The 21,313-nt window shown below is 40.6% G+C and overlaps 1 protein-coding gene across 1 annotated transcript; it reads left to right on the top strand.

Moving 5' to 3' along the window:
• Positions 1-16,158: 16,158 nt before the first annotated feature.
• On the top strand, positions 16,159-21,099 carry LOC106925322 (cAMP-dependent protein kinase inhibitor alpha). Its single transcript, XM_014999604.2, has 3 exons — positions 16,159-16,472; positions 17,650-17,840; positions 18,682-21,099. Exons 2-3 carry the CDS (start codon positions 17,678-17,680, stop codon positions 18,753-18,755), a joined length of 237 nt encoding a protein of 78 aa, XP_014855090.1. The 5' UTR covers positions 16,159-16,472; positions 17,650-17,677; the 3' UTR covers positions 18,756-21,099.
• The last annotated feature ends 214 nt before the right edge of the window (positions 21,100-21,313 follow it).

Below are 21,313 nucleotides of genomic sequence, written 5' to 3'. Positions count from 1 at the left end.
CTGCAAATGTTGACTTGTATTTCCCCAAGTCTCCCAACTAATCAACTGCAACACGTCACCAAAGAATGCAATGATCAAAGCGATTGAAAACATGGAATATGTGTGAAATGAAATGTTGGAGATTATGGAAAAGAGGATAATCTGGTTTTGTCAGCAGAGGTAGTGTCTGAATATATGTCCTAAATATAACTTGGCTTGTCTGTTTTCTGATTTTTTTTCTTTCCTTTAGAAAAATCAAGAATTACAACCAGACAGGAAAGAATTCACTTTGCTAGTCGTGAAAGTGAAATGAGTAAAATGTATAGAGAAAGAAAAATGTCGAACTAAAGCAAAACAAAATGAAAATCCACCATCCAATAAAAGATGTAAGCGTTACTTACCCATACGCTCCATTTTTATTTGTAATGGCAGTCTTCAGCTGCAATAGCTTCTATACGCACTTAAAGTTATTTTTCTGTGACATGTTTTGTCAATATAAAGTAGGACTTAGCCATAAAATATCTGCAAACAATTCCACAATAAAGCTAAAATGTCAAGCTCTCAGTTGCACAAAAGAATAAGTCACGGGTCACAGAGGGCGTTCTGTAACAATCAGACCAATACTTTCATCTGGACTTACAAATCAATTTAAGACCCCAGCTGAAATGTCATAAATGCATACCCTAAAGTATACTAACATCCAGCGACCTCAGCAGAGCGACCAATACGAGGCGTGCTCTGCGAAATCTTGGGTTGGAAAGCCTTCTGAATGTGACAGCAAAGTGCTGAGCAAACCTTTAAGATAAAGAGGAGGATTAGCTGATGTCGGGGCGCTGGCTGGATGCGAGAGCGATGAATGAAGAGGCATTAAAAGCCAGACAAAGCGAGAAGCGTGCGGGCCAGAGCCGCCACTTCCTCTGCCGTGCGCGTACAGAAAATCTGCCAGCCAGCAAATGCCTGCAGAAGGGTTCGAAACTAATGAGAGCTGCAGGCACCCAAGAATGTCATTTAAAGGATACAGAGTGATTTAAAAACAAAACAAAACAAAAAAGACTAAATAAAAGACTTCTACAGGAAGACCAGATACAGCCAGCTTGCCATTGCGAAGAACCTTTCAACCTTCTCAAGGTTTAATTGGTTGAGTGGTCAACTTTCACGCATTTAAAGTTCTGTTTCAGCAGCGCGCTCGAAACCTTACTGCTCAAAAAACAATCAAGGACGCAGCCTGGAGCGACAGAATACAAAGAAATCATGCAGCTTTCAGCAGAGCCGACACAAACCGCTCTGATGTGTCAGCAACAATGGAGCCGCAAACAGGAAACAATGCGAGAAAGTCGCACTTGGCAAAGAAAAAAAACACGTCTCACAACGTCCTTGCTCAGCGGACAATGGAAGTGGGTTAAAATATAAAGCCAAAAAATAAAAAATCAAATTTGTGTTAAAGTGGTGGAAAATGTTAAAATTTTAAAACCACTTGCTACCCACCAACACCAAACAGTGCCCCGCTAACTGTGAAACACCTTAAAGTGCACTGATGTGGCGTTATGTGGATGATGTCACGCTCAGAATTTTGTCTGATTCTGAAGTTTTGATTAGTTCAGCACTGCGGTACGTAAAAGAGAGAAAATGTGCTTCAGGTTAAATAACAGACTTTAAACCCAACAAAGAAATGAAGGAATTAGAGCAAAGACATAATGGAGCTGCAGCTCAGTAAATTAGAGGATCATCAAAAAAAAGTTTATTTCAGTAATTCAGTTCAAGGGGTGAAACTTTTTTTTTATTATTATTTTTTATTTTTATTGGACCTAAATGATCTATTTGTTCATTTCGACAATTACTGCTTACAAGATATGAAAATACAACACTTTTCCTTCCACTTAACTTTCCACTGATTTGGTTGAATAGGACATTTTGCCAAAAATATAAAAATTTTTTACATGTTTTTTGACCTTTTGCATGTCAACCTCCTTATCAATGACAGCATGTGGGACAACTGTTAGGTCAGCAGTCTTTCCCCGTGATTTGCGTAGGCCGCAACACAACCTTCCCTTTATTAAAAGCCTTAAAAAATGTCTCTACTGGAAATAACATTTTGGATTTCCGCCAACTGTAAGCCATAATCGTCCAAATTAACAGAAACAAACACTCTGCAAACTATCCATCGCTAAGTGTGTAATTCATTTACATCCAGAATTTGTATAAGTAATAATCTAACTTACTGAGATGCAGCAGTAAGATGCTAACCTTGACCTGACTCCTATTAACCTAAAGAAAGTCGCTATTGGTTGATGCCTTTCCAGCTCAAAGATCTTTATGAATTTTCGATGAAAACGAAAATTAGTTATGATGCAACCCGCTGATTGAGGATTAGAGCCAATCCGGAGAACATTGGTCCATCACTTGGTGCATCTCCAGAAGTATCTTCCAAAACGTATCTCCTCCTGACAACAGACGTCGCGTAACACATAGAGAAGCTTGTTCTCCTCAGAGTGATGACGGTAAAATAGTGTAACTAGGGTGCAGTTAATTTCTCTTTTTTATTTTCTGTTTTATAAGTTTTTAGCTCCAAAATCTCCACAGGACATAATGATTCTCTCTCTCTTTATTTATTAATTTTTTTACAGCATTATGGATAAGAAGCTCATTTGTAATTATGTAAGGCCCACTTATATTGAAGAGTGAGAACAAAGAGCAGCTGTCGGGCTGCAGCTGACGGTCCTCCAACACCCACCAAGTCCGACACACACACTCACACACTCACACACACACACACACGCAAGGAAACAAGGGCACGCTGAGCATACATATTACAAGAACCACATCTCATGTCAGGATAATGGAGTGTGCTGGTAAATGTATCTAAAAAGGCTTGTCGGTGTGTCTGACAGAGCAATCTGCTGGAATTAAGGAGGGTAAATAAAGAGCAGTAGAAGGCAGGGATTTTAAAGCCCATAACAAGCAGACGTTTATCGTAAGGAGTTAACCTTGATGCCTTATTTAAAGTTAAATAAGGGATCTGCCGCATTAAATATGAATGAGGTCCAATTAAAAGCTAATTGTCTCACGTTTCACTGTAGTACTGCTAAATAATCTAAATAGTGATGAAACATGTACACTTCTTGAAATATTCTAGTTCTATTTTTTTAAACATATTGCTCTTTTTTTTTTTTTTTTTCAGGTAAGGGAAAGTTCTCCCAGCATAGAAATGGGTTTTCTCAGGGTACCCCAGCTTCCTCCCACTGTTCAAAAAGCACAATACAGTATTTAGTATTTAGTACTGTATTTGTACATAAACAAGAAGCAAATTTAGCTGTGAAAGGAGTGGGAAGAAGCTGCGTGTACCCTGGCTCTCATCCATTTACATTTTACTGGGAATCTGATCGACACTCATTCAAACCCTATTAAAAGCAATCAACGATATACTTAAAACCCTGACAATTGTAAATTAAAACAATAATTTCCATTTTGATTATAAATTTGGTTTACATTTTATTTATGGTTTCTGTTACATGTTGGCAACACAGAGACAGACAGGACACACAACCATGCACACACACATTCACACCGAGGGACAATTTAGACAGACCAATTAACCTAACAGTCATGTTTCTGGACTGTGGGAGGAAACCGGAGTACCCAGAGAAAACCCACGCATGCACAGGGAGAACATGCAAACTCCATGCAGAAAGACTGGGCCGGGAATCAAACCCAGAACCTTCTTGCTGCAAGGCAACAGCTCTACCACTGTGCAGCCCGTTAACTGTTCTTTACAACATTAAAATTTATTGGTCTCTCAGAAGGCAAACTTGCTTTATTTTTGTCATTATCACCATATTGCTTGAAAATGGTGTCCAAAACAACAGTATTATCACATATCGCAATTTATCGTCCAGCAAACATAGGTATCGTGACCGGAATAAACTTTGTACTCAATTGTATCGTGGCAAGACATACACCCCACACACACACACACACACACACACACACACACACAAAGAGCTCGGGCACGTCAAACTTCTCAGATTTACAGCCGCAAACTTGAATGTGTTTTGTTGGCATATTGTGTGGAAGTCCGGAACCAGCCCACTCACCGCCTCGCTGACACACTCCGAGCTAATTGTGAGCCTGACCTCCGCTCACAGACACAAAGAGTCATTGTCATGACATCGGAGTCCAGCTCATTGTCTCCAACCAGAGCCGGTCCTGTTGCGCTCCAAACCGCGGCCGCCACACACCTGTGCTGACATCACAGCAAATAAATAAATAAATAAATAAATAAATAATAAAAAAATGTAGCTCGCGTTGCCCGGGCAACCGCAATTTGGCAAACCACGGGCTTGGCAACGCTCGGCTCGCCTCCGTGGGGGATTGATTGGGTGAGCAGTGCGACGAGAGGTGGATTAGGAGGAGTGCTACCGTCTCCCTCAGCGGCGGAGGGACGCGAAGGCTTCCGAGTTTTGCCAGAGAGACGGAGAGAGAGAGAGGGAAAAAAAACACGACACGCTGGGTTGGAACAACACAGAGAGCGTGGCGCGTTCACGGCTAAACGCAGAGACGAAAGACTCCTGTCAATTAACCATGAATTCACTGATGTGCTGCAGTGATTAAAATAGTTTTGCGACCTTCTGGCTGAGCAGGAGGAGGAGGCCTGCTTTGTGTGTTTATGAAGCTGAACTAAATATCTTCGTTTTACTGCGCAAAATGGGACAGATGCGGCGCCTTTTTTGCTCAAACGTCTGATTTTACCCACGACGAAAGAAAAATGGAAGAAAAACAGATGTCAAGTGATTTTTGCAGGAGTTTATTATTCTGAAAGAGCAGGAAAAACACCATATATATTAATAATAATAAAAAAAACAGCCATTATCCTGTCCACACAAGCCAGTCTCACACTGTTCAGGCTATAAGAGAGGCTAAGCCACCCAGTGGCTCAAACAGAAAGGCAAAGTGCTGCTGTTATTCAAAAATCGTCCATTAGTGGACCACCCCGACTCACAAGTGGATGCTGAAGAGAGAAGATGGGGATTTATAGTCAATAAGTCACCTGAGCTCCGTGACTGGACGGTGCTGCAGGTGTTCATGTCCCACGCAGACAGCAAAGGTCAACGTCAGCACGGTAAGGCCTCCGTCACTGGATCCAATTACACACACTCAGAAAGTAGTTATTCAACTGCTTGCTTCCATTACTCTTTTCTCCTGCTGGTAAATGATCAGCTGGAGATGAAGAGCGGTTCATCTGGAGCTCAATGGGGAGAAGCCACGCGGTTCCTCACTTTTAAGAATCAAATAAATGATATGTATGAAAAAAAAATGTAAATCCCATCATGAATAAACAATGAGGCCACTCAAACGGGTCAGCTCTAATGGCCTATATTCAGATCAGGACCAAAACTGAGCACTGTTTTAGTAGCTAACACTTTATCTTGCAATAACAGTTTAAATTGAAGTTAGTTCATACTCACACTGTCTTGATTTACAGACGTCATGTGCTTTTAATGTTAGTTTATGTTTTTGTAATGTTTTGTTTAATGTTTGTCGCATCATGTGGCCCTCTAGACTCCAAATTACATCAATACGTCCTTCCAGTTTTTCACAAATCTGCAAAATTCTTACAAAATCAACAAATCTCCACATTTCTTTCTGATTTTCCTGCAAATGTTCTCAAAATTGATCAAAAATATTGAGTTTAAGTGGCTGATGCCTCAGCCTTACTTGAAGTTATAGTCCATAACTGACACGGCGATTAATAAAACATCACATTTAACGTCATATATTAATGCAAATATCGCAAAAGTTCCTTACAAATATTTCTAAATTGGCACCACAAAATCTGTCATTTTGATTGCCACAAAAACCCACCCCCCACTAAAACAAATCCAGGAGGAACAGCTATTTATTGATATATTAAGAGTTTAATTGGTTTTGTCAATATATTACCCAAAATGAAAATGAGTTTGACACCCCTGCACTAAGTGAAGGTCAGTGTTCATTATTACTGACCAAAAAGAATACAAAAGTCTATCTCATGGAACCTTTCTGAAGATGCATGTACTGTTACATCTGAATTAACAGCATTTCTGGACCAAAAAAAAAACACTGCATCACACCAACAAATATGGTGCTGGTAACGCTTCAGGGCCTGGACAACTTCCTGTAGTTGCTGGAACCGAGTTCTGCTCTCCACTGAAAATCCTGGAGAAAAATGTCAAGTCATCACTCTATGGTCTGAAACTGAAGCACACTTTGGGCCATGCAGCAGGAAAGAAACCGAGACAAATTCCCTCCAATAAGTAGGATGGGGTCTTAACATTTAATGGATGTTGTTGGGGTAATGTTGGGGGCGGGGGGGTAATTGCTTCTTCACATGCCAGATTGGTTTGGATAGCTCAACAAATAAAATCCTCAAACAAAAAGAAAATTTTATTTGTCTCATATAAAAATCAGCAAGGAGGCAGGTGCTGTTTTACAGTATTCATTTTTAAAAGGTTAAGGCGTCAAAAAAGAATCGAAAAAAAGAACGCATCATCTGCAAATCTGTCGATCTGCCATAGTGACTCATGACTAAATCTACATAACAAAACGACTCACTTATTATAATGTTAGTCTGAAGTCCAGCTGAAAACAAGTTTGTTGTTGAGAACTAACAAACAGGGTTTCACAGTAACGGCATTTTTAATCATAATGGTGGAAGCAGAAACTGTGCAGGAACCAAACCGTTTAGTAAAAATGAGGTGCCCCCCCACTTATCCTCCCTTTTCCATCAACTGTTTTTTTCCTGCTTGCAGTGATTTTACAGTTTAAAAAAAAAAAAAATAGAAGTTGTTGACCAGGCAACACATCCCGCCTCACCGATGCAAAGAGGAGAGCCGCATGCTGCGATATGAATCAGGTTCTGTCATGACTGGAATACAAAGACCCGGCAACACACAGCCTCCCCCCCATCCCCCCCGTGTCTCCTTTCCTGAACAAGGTTATCAACAGAGATTATCAGGTTAGACATATGGTTCGCTGGTTCACATAGTGACTGGTTTTGCAAGAGAATGAATCTCACTTGTACCTCATTGTCATTTTATATCACGTTAGACTATGGATGTTCATAAGTTATTTAGCGTTTGCATTAAAAGTAGAGGGAGGAGAACCGCTTCGTGACTTAAGGATAATCTAGTGGAAATGAAATACATTATTGGTATTATGTCAGCTTTACCAGCGGTGTGGGTGATTATATGCCGCCAACGTGAAGAAGCGCTGAGCTGAAATGGAGTCGACCGTTAGACTCAACGCGTTATCACAGAAACGTACATCCAATAAAACTTTATGGGATGGTGAATTATTTGTGGTATATTTAGCCTCAAAACACTTTGAATAAAGACAGCAAAAGTTTTTTGAAGTTTCTCCACATTACATATGTCTCATCTGATCATAAAAACCTAATGAACTCCGCTCAAGACGAACAGGCGAAGGCGAACCTTTTGAAAGAGACGACTACGTGCTCCAAAGGGCTTCCCTGGACCATTGGCAGAGTGCATCACTTTTCCAGATTCTCCTCCAGGGACAAGGCTCCGCTGGTCATTCTACCATCTACCATGAATCCTTGGCAATTAGGGGGAAGAAAATTGAGAGAATGGGAATAGAAAAGCGGGAGGCGGTGGTTGGGATGGTGTTGGGGGATTTATTCTCTTCCCAGTCCAACCGATGAATTGTACGCTAAAGACTTCTGGCTTCCTGTTACGGTGCCTCAGAGTGTTACGGGAACGCAACATTAGGGAAAAGAAGCTCTTTGATCAGTGCGACGTTGTGTGACGAGAACAGCGGCTGGCGGCTTCACCTGTGTGCTTTTACAGCTCCGCTTCGAGACGTGGCATAACGCAGCTTAAGGCAGTCGACGAACAAACTGTCTCTTTATGAGAAAAAAGAAAAAAACCGGTTGCAAAACAAAATCATTTATTATTTTAGTGGTTAATATAGGTCTTAAAATGCTAGTTAGTGGTTCCAAACCTAGATAGAGAGATTCTCTGGGGTTTCACAAAAGATAGAAGAGACAATTTGTGTTTGCCCCTTGATTCTGTTTTAGTATTTCTGTCACACATGAAGCTAAGCTCAATTCACTTGTCAAAGTCATTCAAACTAGTAAAATAGAACTTCACTGACAACATGCAAAAGAGGAGCCGTTATCGACAAAAGCAACAAAACATGCTAAAGTGTCAGTCCTTCACAGGACTGACAAAAATTACTCCAGAAGCACATCAACAGCTAATCCAGGAGGTCACAAAAGAACCAGGAAGAACTTCAACACCTCTTTAAGAGAATTAAAAAAACCACAACCAAAAGGAGAACAAAGTATTGTTGCTGTGACAACCACACTGTCCATTGACCCGCCACATTAAGATCATGCTACCACAAGAGTTAAAAGGGGTCAAAGACTCTTGACAAAAAATCTTTTTGGTGACTATATGTCTGTGAGCGAATGTATAGAAAGGACATCTCCTTCTGGATAATGTGTAGTATTTTTTCCCATCACATTGGAGTCTAGTTTTGATCACAAATTGGAATTTTTACTTTGTATTTTAGATATATATATTTTTAAGCCGTTTTATTCCAGAGGGGAAACACTTGCTAAGCTAACTTGCTGTAGTTTATAGCTTAGGAGGTAAGCCATTTGAGTTTGGTACATGGGGAAATAAATGTTGGCATTAAAGTGTTTACTACAAGCAAATCATGAAGAATGAGGATGCTGATCCTTTTGCCCCTTTTCTCAATTTCCTATTTTTCCAGTTTTGGGATTAGCAGTCGTCTCCTATTTGGACGTGATGTAACAAATGTTTATCGGTTTGTACCCGCCTTGGCGACATTTTTGCTTTGACAAGACTTGATTAACAGTGATTTGTTTAGAATCTATTTCGAGAGTTTGTTTACAAAATTCCTCTTCATGAATCTAAAATCAAGGTATGAACTGTCGAAGGGCAAATTGGTGTGAAGCCTTCACAGAAAGGAATCCAAAGTAAGGTCTGCCCAAGGACTTTGGAAAGCAAAAGTATTTTATATTTTACACGACATACTAAACGCATCTTTCCTGGCTTTGTCTGAAGCATGTTATGTGAACAAATCTGTTGACCATTCACTAGTTTCTGAGCCAAATGGCTAGTTAAGGGAAAAGTGGCGTTTAAAGGTAAAGGTTATCATTATTTTACATCTCCAATAAATTAAAAATCCTCATCACAAGCTCATAAAAGCAGTAGCTCAAGTTTTAAAAGATCTACAATCAAACAGGATTTCTGTCTGTCTAGGACTGAGTTATGATTGGCGATTTAACAATCCAGCTCATTAAACGAGACGGTTTTAATATTATAAAAATGAGGCAAGATGAGATTTTCACACTATTTGGGCAATAATTATGAATCCTAAAGTGTTTTTTTTAAACAGCTGGAGTAAATGTGTTATAAAACTCAGAATGTGCTTTAATAATTTTGGAGTCTAAGGTTGTCATTTTGCAAAAAAAAAAAACAAAAAAACTTTGCAGTGGCTAAACTTAATTTGTGTTTTCACAAGTAATATAAAGACTTTATGACTCAGAAACTGTTCTGTAGAATATCTAATGTAGAATAGCCAAGTATTTTTTCAAAAGCAGTCCAGAATCTTTTAATCTAGCACTGATGTGAAGCCCTGAATCTTTATAGACTCCACCTTCTTTTATCTCAGCATAAATACTGATGATCTCCAAAGACTTTAAAGACCAATTGAAGCTCTTTAGTTAAAACAGCAAGAATTCAACATTAAGTATACGCTTTGTGGAAGTGTGGAAAGATTGTTGGAAAAGCCGTCAGAAGCCCTTTAAACACAAGGAAGACGATGCTCTGGTCAGATGAGGCCAACGTGCAAAATAGTTTTTTGAGTGTTGGAAAACAAACACAACATGTCAATCATTAACGTGGCGGTGGAAGCATCATGCTGCCTTTGTCTGATTTGATGGGGAGATGGTGTTAAACCCGGGAAAATCCTGGTCCACTCAAAGTACCCAACTTAATCCAGTGGAGATTATGTGACAAGGTTGCTGTTTAAATCTGATATCACTAAAAGACAAGCGTCGTTATCTTTACATGTCACAAGTATGCACTTCTTTGTGTTGGTCTAAAATCCGAATCAAAAGACACTTGTGGATGTAGCATGACCAAAATAACCAACTGTGAGTATTTGCAAGCCAGCATATGACCCTGTTTTTTTTTTTTTGCATGTTATGCATCACGTTTGAGTCTTATTAGACCCCATTACCCAGTCTACACAGCATCTGTGTGGGGATCATGATGCAATACATCCAACTGAAAGGCAGAGCTAACCCAGAATACACAAAGAGCCCTCCATGTACACCGATTTACAGACATTAAACACAGCAAACATGAAGATTTCAAACACAGTCATCTTGGAGACACAATTGAAGGGATTCATTTCTCCAAAATCAGGGAGTTAAAAATAAATAAATAAATGAATAACAGCCTGAGACTGGTTACAAAGACAACGGAAGTGTGTTTTCTAGTTTAGCACACAGGCAGGCAGGCCGGAGCCACAGCGCACAAGCAGCAAAGGTGCACTTCAACCGTACACATGCTTCAAGAGATGGCCGATGGAAACATTTCCCAGCGTCCAGGCGTCCCCAATGCAAAGGGCTGCACAAAGGCGTGCAGCCAGCGCGTGCTGGGGCCGCTGTCACGCCTGATAATCTCACAAATATCGCTCATATTTAGGTCAATCACAAAGTAATGGCGTTTTTAGCTGCAGCCATAACCCCCTCATCACCCCCCCCCCATCCCACCACCACCACCACCACCTCTCTCTCCCTCTCTCTGTCTCACACACACACACACACGCACACACACACACACACACACACACACACACACACACACACACACACACACACACACACACACACACACCTCGGCCTCGGATGGATTGATGCACGGCCAGCTGAGATGCAATAAGGTGAGGGGGTGGGTGATCAATGCAAACACACCTCTTCTCTTTCAGCACATCATAGCAAGAAAAAGAAAATGAAAAACAAGAAAAGCAGAATTCGCATCACACCAAAAAAAAAAAAAAAAAACATCTGGCGTACACTCCCAAGTAGAAATTCAACATCCGGCCATATTCCCAACAGGCTGTCATATTCTAGCAATTCCCCCCCGCGCCGTCAAGCGTTAGCGTAGACGGGAGGCGCGAGACGAGCGAAAAGAGGAAGCTGGGATGACATTGCGCGTGCTTACTGTAAAATCAAATCTCCCCCGGGGATGGAGAGCCTCCCTTCTTCCTTCTCGACTCTCCTCCTTGCCGACGCGCAGAATCCCCCCCCCGCCCGAAAATTCAGACCATGCAAAACAGGTAGTCAGTCATTCCAGCCCTGCCAAGGGTTTCCTCCGGCTCGGTGGCGTGAGAGAAGGAGAGCCAGCATCAGAAAGGGGGAGAGAGAGAGCGCGCGCACGAGAGAGAGAGAGAGAGAGAGAGAGAGAGAGAGAGAGAGAGAGAGACAGCTGTGGGGAGGAAATGAGGAGGGAAGAGGGAAGGTAGGAGCGGTCGGGCCGGAGCACTGCGCACAGGAGAGGAGGCAAGGAGAGCGGCAGAGGTGCTTCCCCTCCCTATCTCTCTCACTCTCTCTCTCTCTCCTCTCCTCTTGCTTACAATAAAACATTCCCCCCCTCACCCCCCATCCACCCCATCCCTGCTAGACAGACTGATAGACGGCTCGGGTACCAGTGTCAACAGCGCCACTCACTGGTGACGGAAGGGAATGCTATAAGGAAAGGAAATCAGAGGCACAGAAACAGCTGGGAACCAAGAGGAGTGCTCTGCAGAAGGAGCCTCAGCATTCAACTGGACATCTAATAAATAAATAAATAAATAAATAAATCTCATTCAGAGTTCTGGTCTAAAGTTTAGTTGCTGGAACAGCATAACATTAAACTCATGTAAAATTGAAACCAAATGATTGAAAAAGTGAAAATGTGTGGGGGGTAAAAGAATAAGAATCCTTAATATCCACTGGTTCTGAAAATAATAAAATGACTTGTTTACAATTAAAGAAGTGGTGACAAAAGACTCCAAAAACTTATTTAATCCTACCATAATAACTGATCTAAGACAACAACAAAGGGGATCTTAGAATGGCAGTGAGTGCCTCTACTCCTTTTTCTAGCACAAAGACATTTATTCACCACCGTGCCGTTTTGTACGCAGTGGAAAATTAACACTGCATCGGCTTAAACACAGTGACACAAAGTGGTGGCAGTATTATGCTGTGAGAATGTTTTTTTCTGAAGTGAAGGGAAGATAGATGGAGCTAAATATAGGTCAATCTTGGAACAAAACCTTTAGAGGGTCAGATTATTTTTCTATCAGGATGTTTGCATGAACATTGTGGAAAAATGTTGAAAGCCACAATTTTAAGCTGTTTTGTTTTAGTCTGTTGCACAAATTCCCATTAAAATACCTTCATTCAATGAACCCCAACGCATGACCTTCTGTCAGACTTGTTTTAATTTCATGCCTGTTTTTCCATTTGGTATTGGTAAAAACTTTCACATTCATTAACTGCAGAGTGTGTGAAGGAGTTTTGTAAAGCAAAAAAAAAAAAAAAAAAGGAGTGAAAGACCCACACCGTTTGGGTTTTTCTTGATACCAACATCAACACAATAAATAACTATTTCCTGCAAGTGTCAGGATTTTGGGTTGTTTTATAGTTTTGATAAATCATTGTCTGTGTTACTCTTGTTTTGATTTAAATCCCCTTTGTCTCTGTTTTACCTTAGGTCAGTCCATTCTTACTTATTTTAGATTATATCTACTATTTATCATTTATTTATTGTCATGATTCTCTCTCTCTCTCTGGAGAGATTACCGGAGAAACCTCCTGCTGGTTTCTCCAGTAATCCTCATGTACCCAATCCCCCGTTCGTTCCCACTCTCGCTTGTTGATTGTAAATCATGTATTCTGATATTTTTAAAGTAAATTATTCACCTTCACTTGCCTCCTTTGCCTGTTCTACATTGTGGACTGGGTCCATCATCGTCTCTATCGCACATTATTGGAGCTTGTTAACGTGGAATGAAGTTTAGCTACAACAAGTTCCATTCCTGACTGGTCTTACCTTTAGCATATCTCACGCAAATCTCACTCTGCCTCCAAAACAGAGGAGAGGGAACTCCTGTTTCTGTGCTGAAGTGGCTGGGAACAACATAATAAGTGCAGACACACATGCCAAATCGGGACAAAGCCTCTAACACGGCGGGGATGGACAACAAAAGGAGGCTGTGAAAAGTTTGTAATCTAGCTGAACGGAGTAAATCAGAGGATACGCAGATCCTCTTCATCTTGTCCAAATCTGGCTCTTTCTATATCCGTTCCCGTCTCTTTCTGTCTGCTCTGCTCTCTCTGTTCCCCTTTGTCAAGCAGCTCATTGTTCAGTCAGCTGAAAGCTATTTTCAAATGCCACACAGCCAACTGCATCAATGGCAAGCTAAATCTTGAACGCGCTTGTGCTCATACGCACCGTTTGCTTCATTGAGCAAGAAATGACTGTGGATGTTCCGATTAACCACACACATCTCCTCCAAAATGTCACATTGTGATGCCTCAGAAAGTAGCAATTTTAACACAAACCAAACTACCAAACATAAAGAGGATGCATGTACGCTGAAACAATGCTCATGTATTTGAATGTACGTACTCCTCTTTATGTGTCGTCTCACCCTTTTCCTAGCAATGCTTGGGCCTTTGCTGCTTTAATGACCTGACGTCTCAGTGGGTGACATTAAAGTTTCATCTGACCTCGTCTGAAAAATGAATTCCCTTAAGCAAGTCTGTTGTCTGCTCCAGTGAAGCTGTTTATTGTCCATCAGGAAGGCATCATGACTCTGGAAAGACGCTGCCTGAAGGTTTCATGAAGTCTGCGCTTAATCAGAACTCCGTGCATGCTCCGCTGAAATCACGTATCTACATACACTATATTAAAACCCCCACAGCACAACTCCATTGTTCTCACTGTCTGACATTATAAACTTTTCCTGTTTCAAGTCAGTGAGGATTACCCAAGTAAATTATTTCTATTAAATGTCTGAATCATAAAAGATTATGATTAGGGAATTAGGGAATTTTGCATTGCTTTCTTTTCATACAGGAAAACTGCTATGATTTGAGCCATTTGGGAAAGCCCAGATTATGTTTCCATGTACTTTGTAAGACACAACTGGGTTCATTAATAACATTATTTTTCTTACATGGTGGCCGACCTGTGGAGGTATTTTAAGGCAAGACTTCTGACACGCTCCTTCACAGTGTGGCATCATGGGAAATCAAAGCAAATCAGCCAAGACGCCACAAAGAGAATCGTGGATATTTACAAGTATTGCTCATTTTAGGATACAACTTCGTGCCAACTTTATCTGCTCTATTAGACGCAAATATGAACATCGTGAATACATTAAAGACCAGACGAAAGCAGAAGACCTTGGAATCTGGTTGAACGTGGTACGAGTTTTATTTGTCCTGCTAAAACGGTCTGAAAGGCCTGACTACAGTTCAGAAATATAAATTGTCAATTGTGCTTTTTTTTTTTTTTTTTTTTGAAGTGGGCTTTAATATGCATCTCCATTTATGCAAGTAAACAAGTTCATGTTGCAGTCAGAAATGAGCAAAAATAATCCTGAATTCATGACTATGTCCTGAACCTTCAGACTGCATCCAGTCAGATTAGAGGTTGTCAAATCGTGACAAGGATAAGAGTAGATAAAGAAGAACTGTTGCCAGCAGACATGAAACAGGAAGCAAGATGCATGCAGGTTGAAAGAATCAAATTCCTCACAATATTATTTCACTGTTTTCTTCTAAATCCTGATGCAGCAACACCAGCACCAATGGAGTTGACTGGTGTTAGAACCGACAACCCTGATTGGCTAATGAGGGTCTGGAAGACATTTTATGTTGTTTTTGATCCATGAAAAAAAAAACAAACACAAATGCTCGTCTTTGCTTAAATGGCAATTAAAGTTGAGCAAAGCGTTGCTCGTTCAAGTTGCAGGGACACATTGGGACACAATGCTCCTCACACGGTGGGGCTGGGTGTTGACAGTAACTTTGCATAATCCCAACGTTTACCCCTCCTACTTTAGGGTTTAGGGAGGATTTTCTATAATTAATTACGCTTTTTTACGAGAACAGACCCCATAATCCGCTGAAACTGCCTTGCATACATTGTGGCTTTTGCAGTAATAGACTAGCAGGATCAAGAACTGAAGCTGTGCTATTCTAACGGACAGCAGCACCATCCTGTGGCTACAGAGAATAATAATTAACATTCTCTGTAGGTCTGGATTAAGACCTAAAATCAGAAGTTCACACTCTTTTGTAACAATAAGGGTAAAAGTCTTTATTTCACTCATCTTTATTTTTTTTTTACTTATTTGCTGTTTCATTCTTGTACCTGTAGACTTTTTGCAGAATCTTGTCTCTATCTTATAACTCTCCCTTATAGCTTAGAACTATGTTTTTGTGACGAGTTTCCAGCTAAAACAAAGAAACTATTCTTCTTCCAGGATAAACACGCTCCACCATTAAATACAACTTCAGTTAAAAACTAAGGAAATAAATATCTATACTACTCAAAATGTTCCCCTTTTTTTAACCAGCCTGAAAACAAAGTTATTTTTAAAGTCGTACTAATTAGATTAAACACAACAAACTCCCACACATTCATTTAATGAGTGTACATATAAAGCTACAGCATATTCTGTAGTATTCTGCTCTCTGTTGCATTCAGGTGTAATGTTTGAATCACCTTTTTATTTGTGTTTTTTTTTACTACCACACTAGTTGATCTATTATTATCATCATAAGCACATCTATATTTATACAACAATGGTATGAGAAAAAAACATTTACATTTGAATATACTCAGTACATAGAAGTACCTGGCATTATTAATTAAATGCAGCAATTAATTGATCATCAGCAGGTGTGAGTGAGTCACTTCACTGTACTCAATATGAAACGCATTGATTGGCCTAATTGCTTTTTTGTTTAGTTTTTTCAACAATGACACTGAACGCACCGTGAGCCTCAGTGCTGCTCTCCGCTCTCTCCTCATCCTTTTGTGTGCTGTGTCCAATCAGCGCGCAGACGCGGCTTGCTGCCCGCTAATTGGCTGGAAAGGAGGAAGATGCAGCGTCCAGAGAGGATACACTGAGGACTTTTTTTAAAGCGTCCTACTGATGTGATTCTGGTCCGAAATGCCGTGACTGCTCGCGTTGTTTAGTGTGTACAGTGCTGGGATTATTACCCCCACCCCACGGGGTATTTGGTAACCTTTGCTTCAATTCCAGCTTTGGCTGCGTTTTGTTTGTTTATCTGGATCGTTTGATGTGATGTCGGCCTCTCGCGCTCCGTTTCCTGAAATCACGTCCGACAAAATGTAGCTCCGGGTTGTTTGCTGTGGTGGCTTTGTCTGTAAAAGGTAAGACACGTTTTAAGCAGGCCTTGAACGCTCTAAAAATCTTCTCCTTCTAGATTTTAGTGGGAATTTATTGGCGACCTCCCACAAATATGGCCACTTCCGTCTGTGCAGTTAATTTGAATTTGAGGATTTACCCTTGCTACGTGTTTATGATTCACATTTCACATCATCTCACTTTTGTCGTTTTTAATACGTTTCATGCGGACTGTCTGCCATAGAACAACAAAATGCAAGAGGAAAGAAAAACAATGTTAAAATAAAATAGATAACATTAAAATAATAATAATAATAATAATAATAATAATAATAATAATAAATCTGCTTCTAATTTCATGCAAGTCTTTAGGGGCATGTGTCTCCCAGCTTTGCATGTTGAGTTAAAATTGTGTCTGAAAATAGCAATTTTCAAGTCCTTCTAACACATTTGTTGGATGTTTCAATCTCCAAGAACCTCCAGGAGTCTTGCAGGTTTTCCTCCAGGATTTCCATCCACACTAACCAGTCTCCCTGTTCATGCACTGCAAAAACACCAAACCTTGAATATTCCCTATTCTACTGGCAAATGTTTTTCCTTTATAACATCCAATTTCTAAGAACATATTCCTTCATGTTTCCTGTGACTGATGCCAAGCGAGTGGTTGTTGTCACGGGCAAGTAGAGTAGCTTACCAGCAGAGCGCACCTACAAAATAAGAGCAGTTCCCCCCCAAAACAGTTGGTGGCAGCAATGACAAACTTCTAAACAGCATATATTTATAAATATAGGGGTCTGTTTATTCGCTTCAAGAAAATATTTCTGTATTTAGTGAATTGAAAAATAAATTTGTTTTGGTCCAAAGTGACTCTGTTGTTGGCCACCCCTAGGTGGACATTTTCTAGATGGTTTTTATTTAGGGGTGTCAGAGAAAAAGGGCCGCATAATACAGTAAAGGCGTGTCACAACTTTCAGATTTTTAGTGATTCAAATTTTGAAAATATTGTAATTTTTCCTCTCACTCTTCAATTCTAAGTTAACTTATGGTGGCCCAGAAACACACGATTCATTTTGGAAGCATAATAATTTCAGAAAACAAAAACCTGGAATAAGTTCACAGGAAGTTACACGACAACAAATTCCTGCTTTTTTACTGCTGAGTAAAACACTGTTGAAGATCCAGGCGGCCTTCTCGTTGTTCCAGGTGTTGCTGTCCGAACAATGCGTGAAAGATGTCTGACGTTGAGAGCACGTATGCGGACTTCATCGCCTCTGGCAGGACGGGCCGCCGGAACGCCCTGCACGACATCCTGCAGAGTCCCACCGATCCTGACGGGCGAGAGCTGCCCCTTACCCTGTCTCTGTCCCAGCTGCACATCAACGCTGGAGGAGGAGGTAAATTAATCCACTATGCCTCTGTGTCAGTCTAGATTAAACAGACAGACAATGATGTGTAATGGCGCAGTTTTACGCACAAAAAAAAAAAATCTGAGGTTTACATTTTGTTGTAATGTTTTTCCCTTCATCAAAAACAAAAAAATAAAATCCTCGGAGTGTTGCTTTGAATGTAATCTCCCGTGGCAACCATTGTTTCCGCCTCGCAGAGAGCCCCAGATCCCACGACTTTCTCACTCAGCTCCTTCAGACAAGCCGTCGGCAATTACCAAACACCTGGTGGAGCTGTGGCAGCAGCTGAGCTCATTTTACGAGCTACGAGTCAGCGCAACACTGGTAAAAAAGTTGTTAAGATTTGATGACTTCCTAAAGATGGAGTTTCAGAAAGAGCAAGAGTTTCTTAAAGAGACAGAAGCCCAATTTCAAGATGTTTTTTAAGTTGTATTTGACATATGTACCATTTTTTTAAACAACTGCTGGTGACATACTGACCTGATTGTGCTATATAATGGAAGACACATAATACTGGCCCTTTAAAATTGAGTTGATTTTAATTCAGTATGTTTAAAAAAAATTTGACATTTAGACTTTTGATAAAAGAAAAAATTCATGCTTTTAAGAAAATTTTAAGTGTATCAATTAATCATTGTCCGATGGATGAACTCAGTCAACTTTAGAGGACTTCATTGATCAATAACTTGCATTCCTATGGGATGTCAAGGCCTACATCGCACAACCGTGTCATTAACCGAGTCCAGTGGCTTTTCCAAATGGAGGAAGAAAACATAGGAGGCGTAGTTTGCTTGGTCCAGAGTGTGAACGTTCTTCACTTCTTCCACAGACGAAGAAGACGCCGAGGACAGCCACAGCTCCTCCGCCTCAGCCCAGCGAGACGCAGCGCAGAGGAACAGCTAAGCTCCCACGTCCCCGCTCCACCAGACGGCGCGCCGCGGGACGGACTAAAGTCTCCGTCACAGTGGACCTGTTCGCTCGAAACAGTCCGGCGGCTGGAGGCTAGGACCATCGCCGCGGATACGCCTTCAAGCAGAGCCTTCGCCCCTGCTGAGGCGTCGAGATGCGATCGCTCGGTGCATCTTGCGAAGTGGAACGACTGATGCTTTTCAGAGTCGGGAGTACACAAGTGGTAGTTTTTTTTTTTTTCTTTTCAAACAAATTTAGCTTTCAGTCTTTGTGGTTCAACACACACACAGGCTGAAGGACTGAAAGGAGGGAGAAAATGGCGCTCTGTAATAGTCCGAGCAGTTTGTAGGACCACTGAGACATGCTGGTATAATGGGTCACAGTGGGAGTAGCATGATTGTAGAAGCAGTGGTGCCGATAGAGGCTGTATATTTCCAGTTAATGGTTTGTGCTTCCTTTGAGCCGACGCTAAAGCAGAGAGACATGGACTCAGCTGCAGCCGAACTGAAACACGGAGCTTTGGAAGTTCGATTCATGCCGAATTGCTTCCGCAGAGAACGAGATGTTCCAGAAGAAGAGTGACGTGACGCGTCCTTTGAAATGCGTATCTTTATTTTTTACACGTTTACAGTAATAATGCAAGTATTATCACAGCCTTACATGAGTAGTTTGTCAGGTTCGGAAATGCGTTTATTCAGTTTTGCGCTGCGTTAGAGAAGAAGAAAAGTCAAATTTTGGAGAAGAATCAAGCTCATCGGTTCACAAAAGCATCAAAACCCCACTGCTTTCACATTTGCTTGAAGATAATATATCTGGATACAGGTGTCGGGTCAAGGGTCAGTCTCATTTAATAAAAAAAAGAGGAAAAAAATAATAATACAATAATAAAAAAATATTTTTTCACTATTTATCCTATCAACCAAAAAAAAATGCTTTTTTTTTCTTTTTTGCAAAAATACTCCTAGTCACAAATACACTTTCAACTTCTGAAAAACGAATAAGGCCGCTGCTCCTGTGTTACTGAATACAAATGAGACTCAGGGAAGTCATTTTGTGTGCTAAAAACATCGTGATGCATAAAAAGGGCTAATCTGTGACCTTTTAGGTGCTGACGGAAAGTTAATTATGCAACTATCTGTGATTGTGGCTTCACTTTTCAATACATGTTAATTTGGTTAAAGCACTTATTGATATTCTTAGTTCACAAAACTAAAAACAGCTTATTAAAAGAGACAGAATGCCACTGTGGGGTGTAGATTGTGCTTCAGATCATACATGGATTATTAGAGAATTGTTTTTGTTAATGTATACCACACTTGGATTCAATGTAACCCATTAAATCAGTGGGGTCAGCTCTTCTTTTAGACTTCAATACCTGCCGACTTCCGTTTCAACCCAAGGAGTCGCCACCTTCTGGCAGTAAGGAAGAATGCACTTTCAGGCCCGTCTGTAGTACTGCCTTGTTAAATTAGAAACGTTACCACTGTGTCTTCTTTGCGTGTTTTTGTTGTTGTTGTTTTCTCTACTGATTTGCACAACAAAAGTTACACATACCCAAACAGCAGCTATAAAAAGAAACACTTCCTTATTCCGAAAAGGTAATAAAACACAATGTGATTTTTCTTCTGACCTTTGAGATGCAATTCACTTTATTTTTCAGGGTGAGTCACATTTACAGCCAGATTGTCTTTCCTGGTAGGACACTGTCCATGCATTTTGACTGGCCTATAGTGTCTTTCCTTTCTTCCCCCCACTGATAGTTTCTGTCCACTTGTTTCCTGGTCCAAAGAGCAACACGTTTAATTTTTATCATTTTAGAGGACAGGTGCAGATCACCTCAGCTGCAGTGGTGTCTCTCTTTTCTTCTTCTTCTTCTTCCTCTCAGCGGTAAGCGCGGTGGCCAAAAACCGACAAACTACTCCTAAATGTAAATATGCAACAGTCAGCAGATCTTCCAGGAACACTAACTCGTGTGTGTTTGTGCGAATGTTTGGCTGAATAGCATTCCTGCTCATTTGTATAAAAATGTGATACAAGCTCATTATTTGTATAAATCCATCTGCATGTGTCCTTCCACCCCCACACGCACCACAGCCCCCCCCCTTCACTACAGCTTCAACTCTGACTCCTATACCACGACGATACTGTAGAGAGTAAACATACTGTAGCTCTCATGTTGTTTGATTTGCGAGTCATTTCTAATTCTGCTCGTCATAATTCCACATGTAGAATATTTGCATGGTTTCCTCTTTCTGTAAGTATATTTTCTATTTCCTATGTTAAACAAAGTTTAATAAATGATCAATAAAAGAAAAGAGGAGTTTGGGGGAGAAAGCTACTTGTGTTGTTGCAGTTCCACGGCTCGACCAGCAGGGAGTGTGGAGGCAGAATTGAGAATAAAGACACAGTTTCTTTGAAAAGTTTTTATTTTCACATTGCGCCATGCTACACTGATAGATTTCAATGTATTTATTTGGGAGTTTGACACACAGATTGGTGCATTGTTATGAAGTAGAAGGAAAAGATTCATGGGTCTTTTTTTATTTTTACAA

The sequence above is a fragment of the Poecilia mexicana genome, unplaced genomic scaffold (genome assembly GCF_051168715.1).
Source record: "Poecilia mexicana isolate PSO_F unplaced genomic scaffold, ASM5116871v1 scaffold_17, whole genome shotgun sequence".
Classification (NCBI taxonomy): Eukaryota; Metazoa; Chordata; class Actinopteri; order Cyprinodontiformes; family Poeciliidae; genus Poecilia; species Poecilia mexicana.
This window is presented reverse-complemented; position numbering and strand designations above follow the sequence as displayed.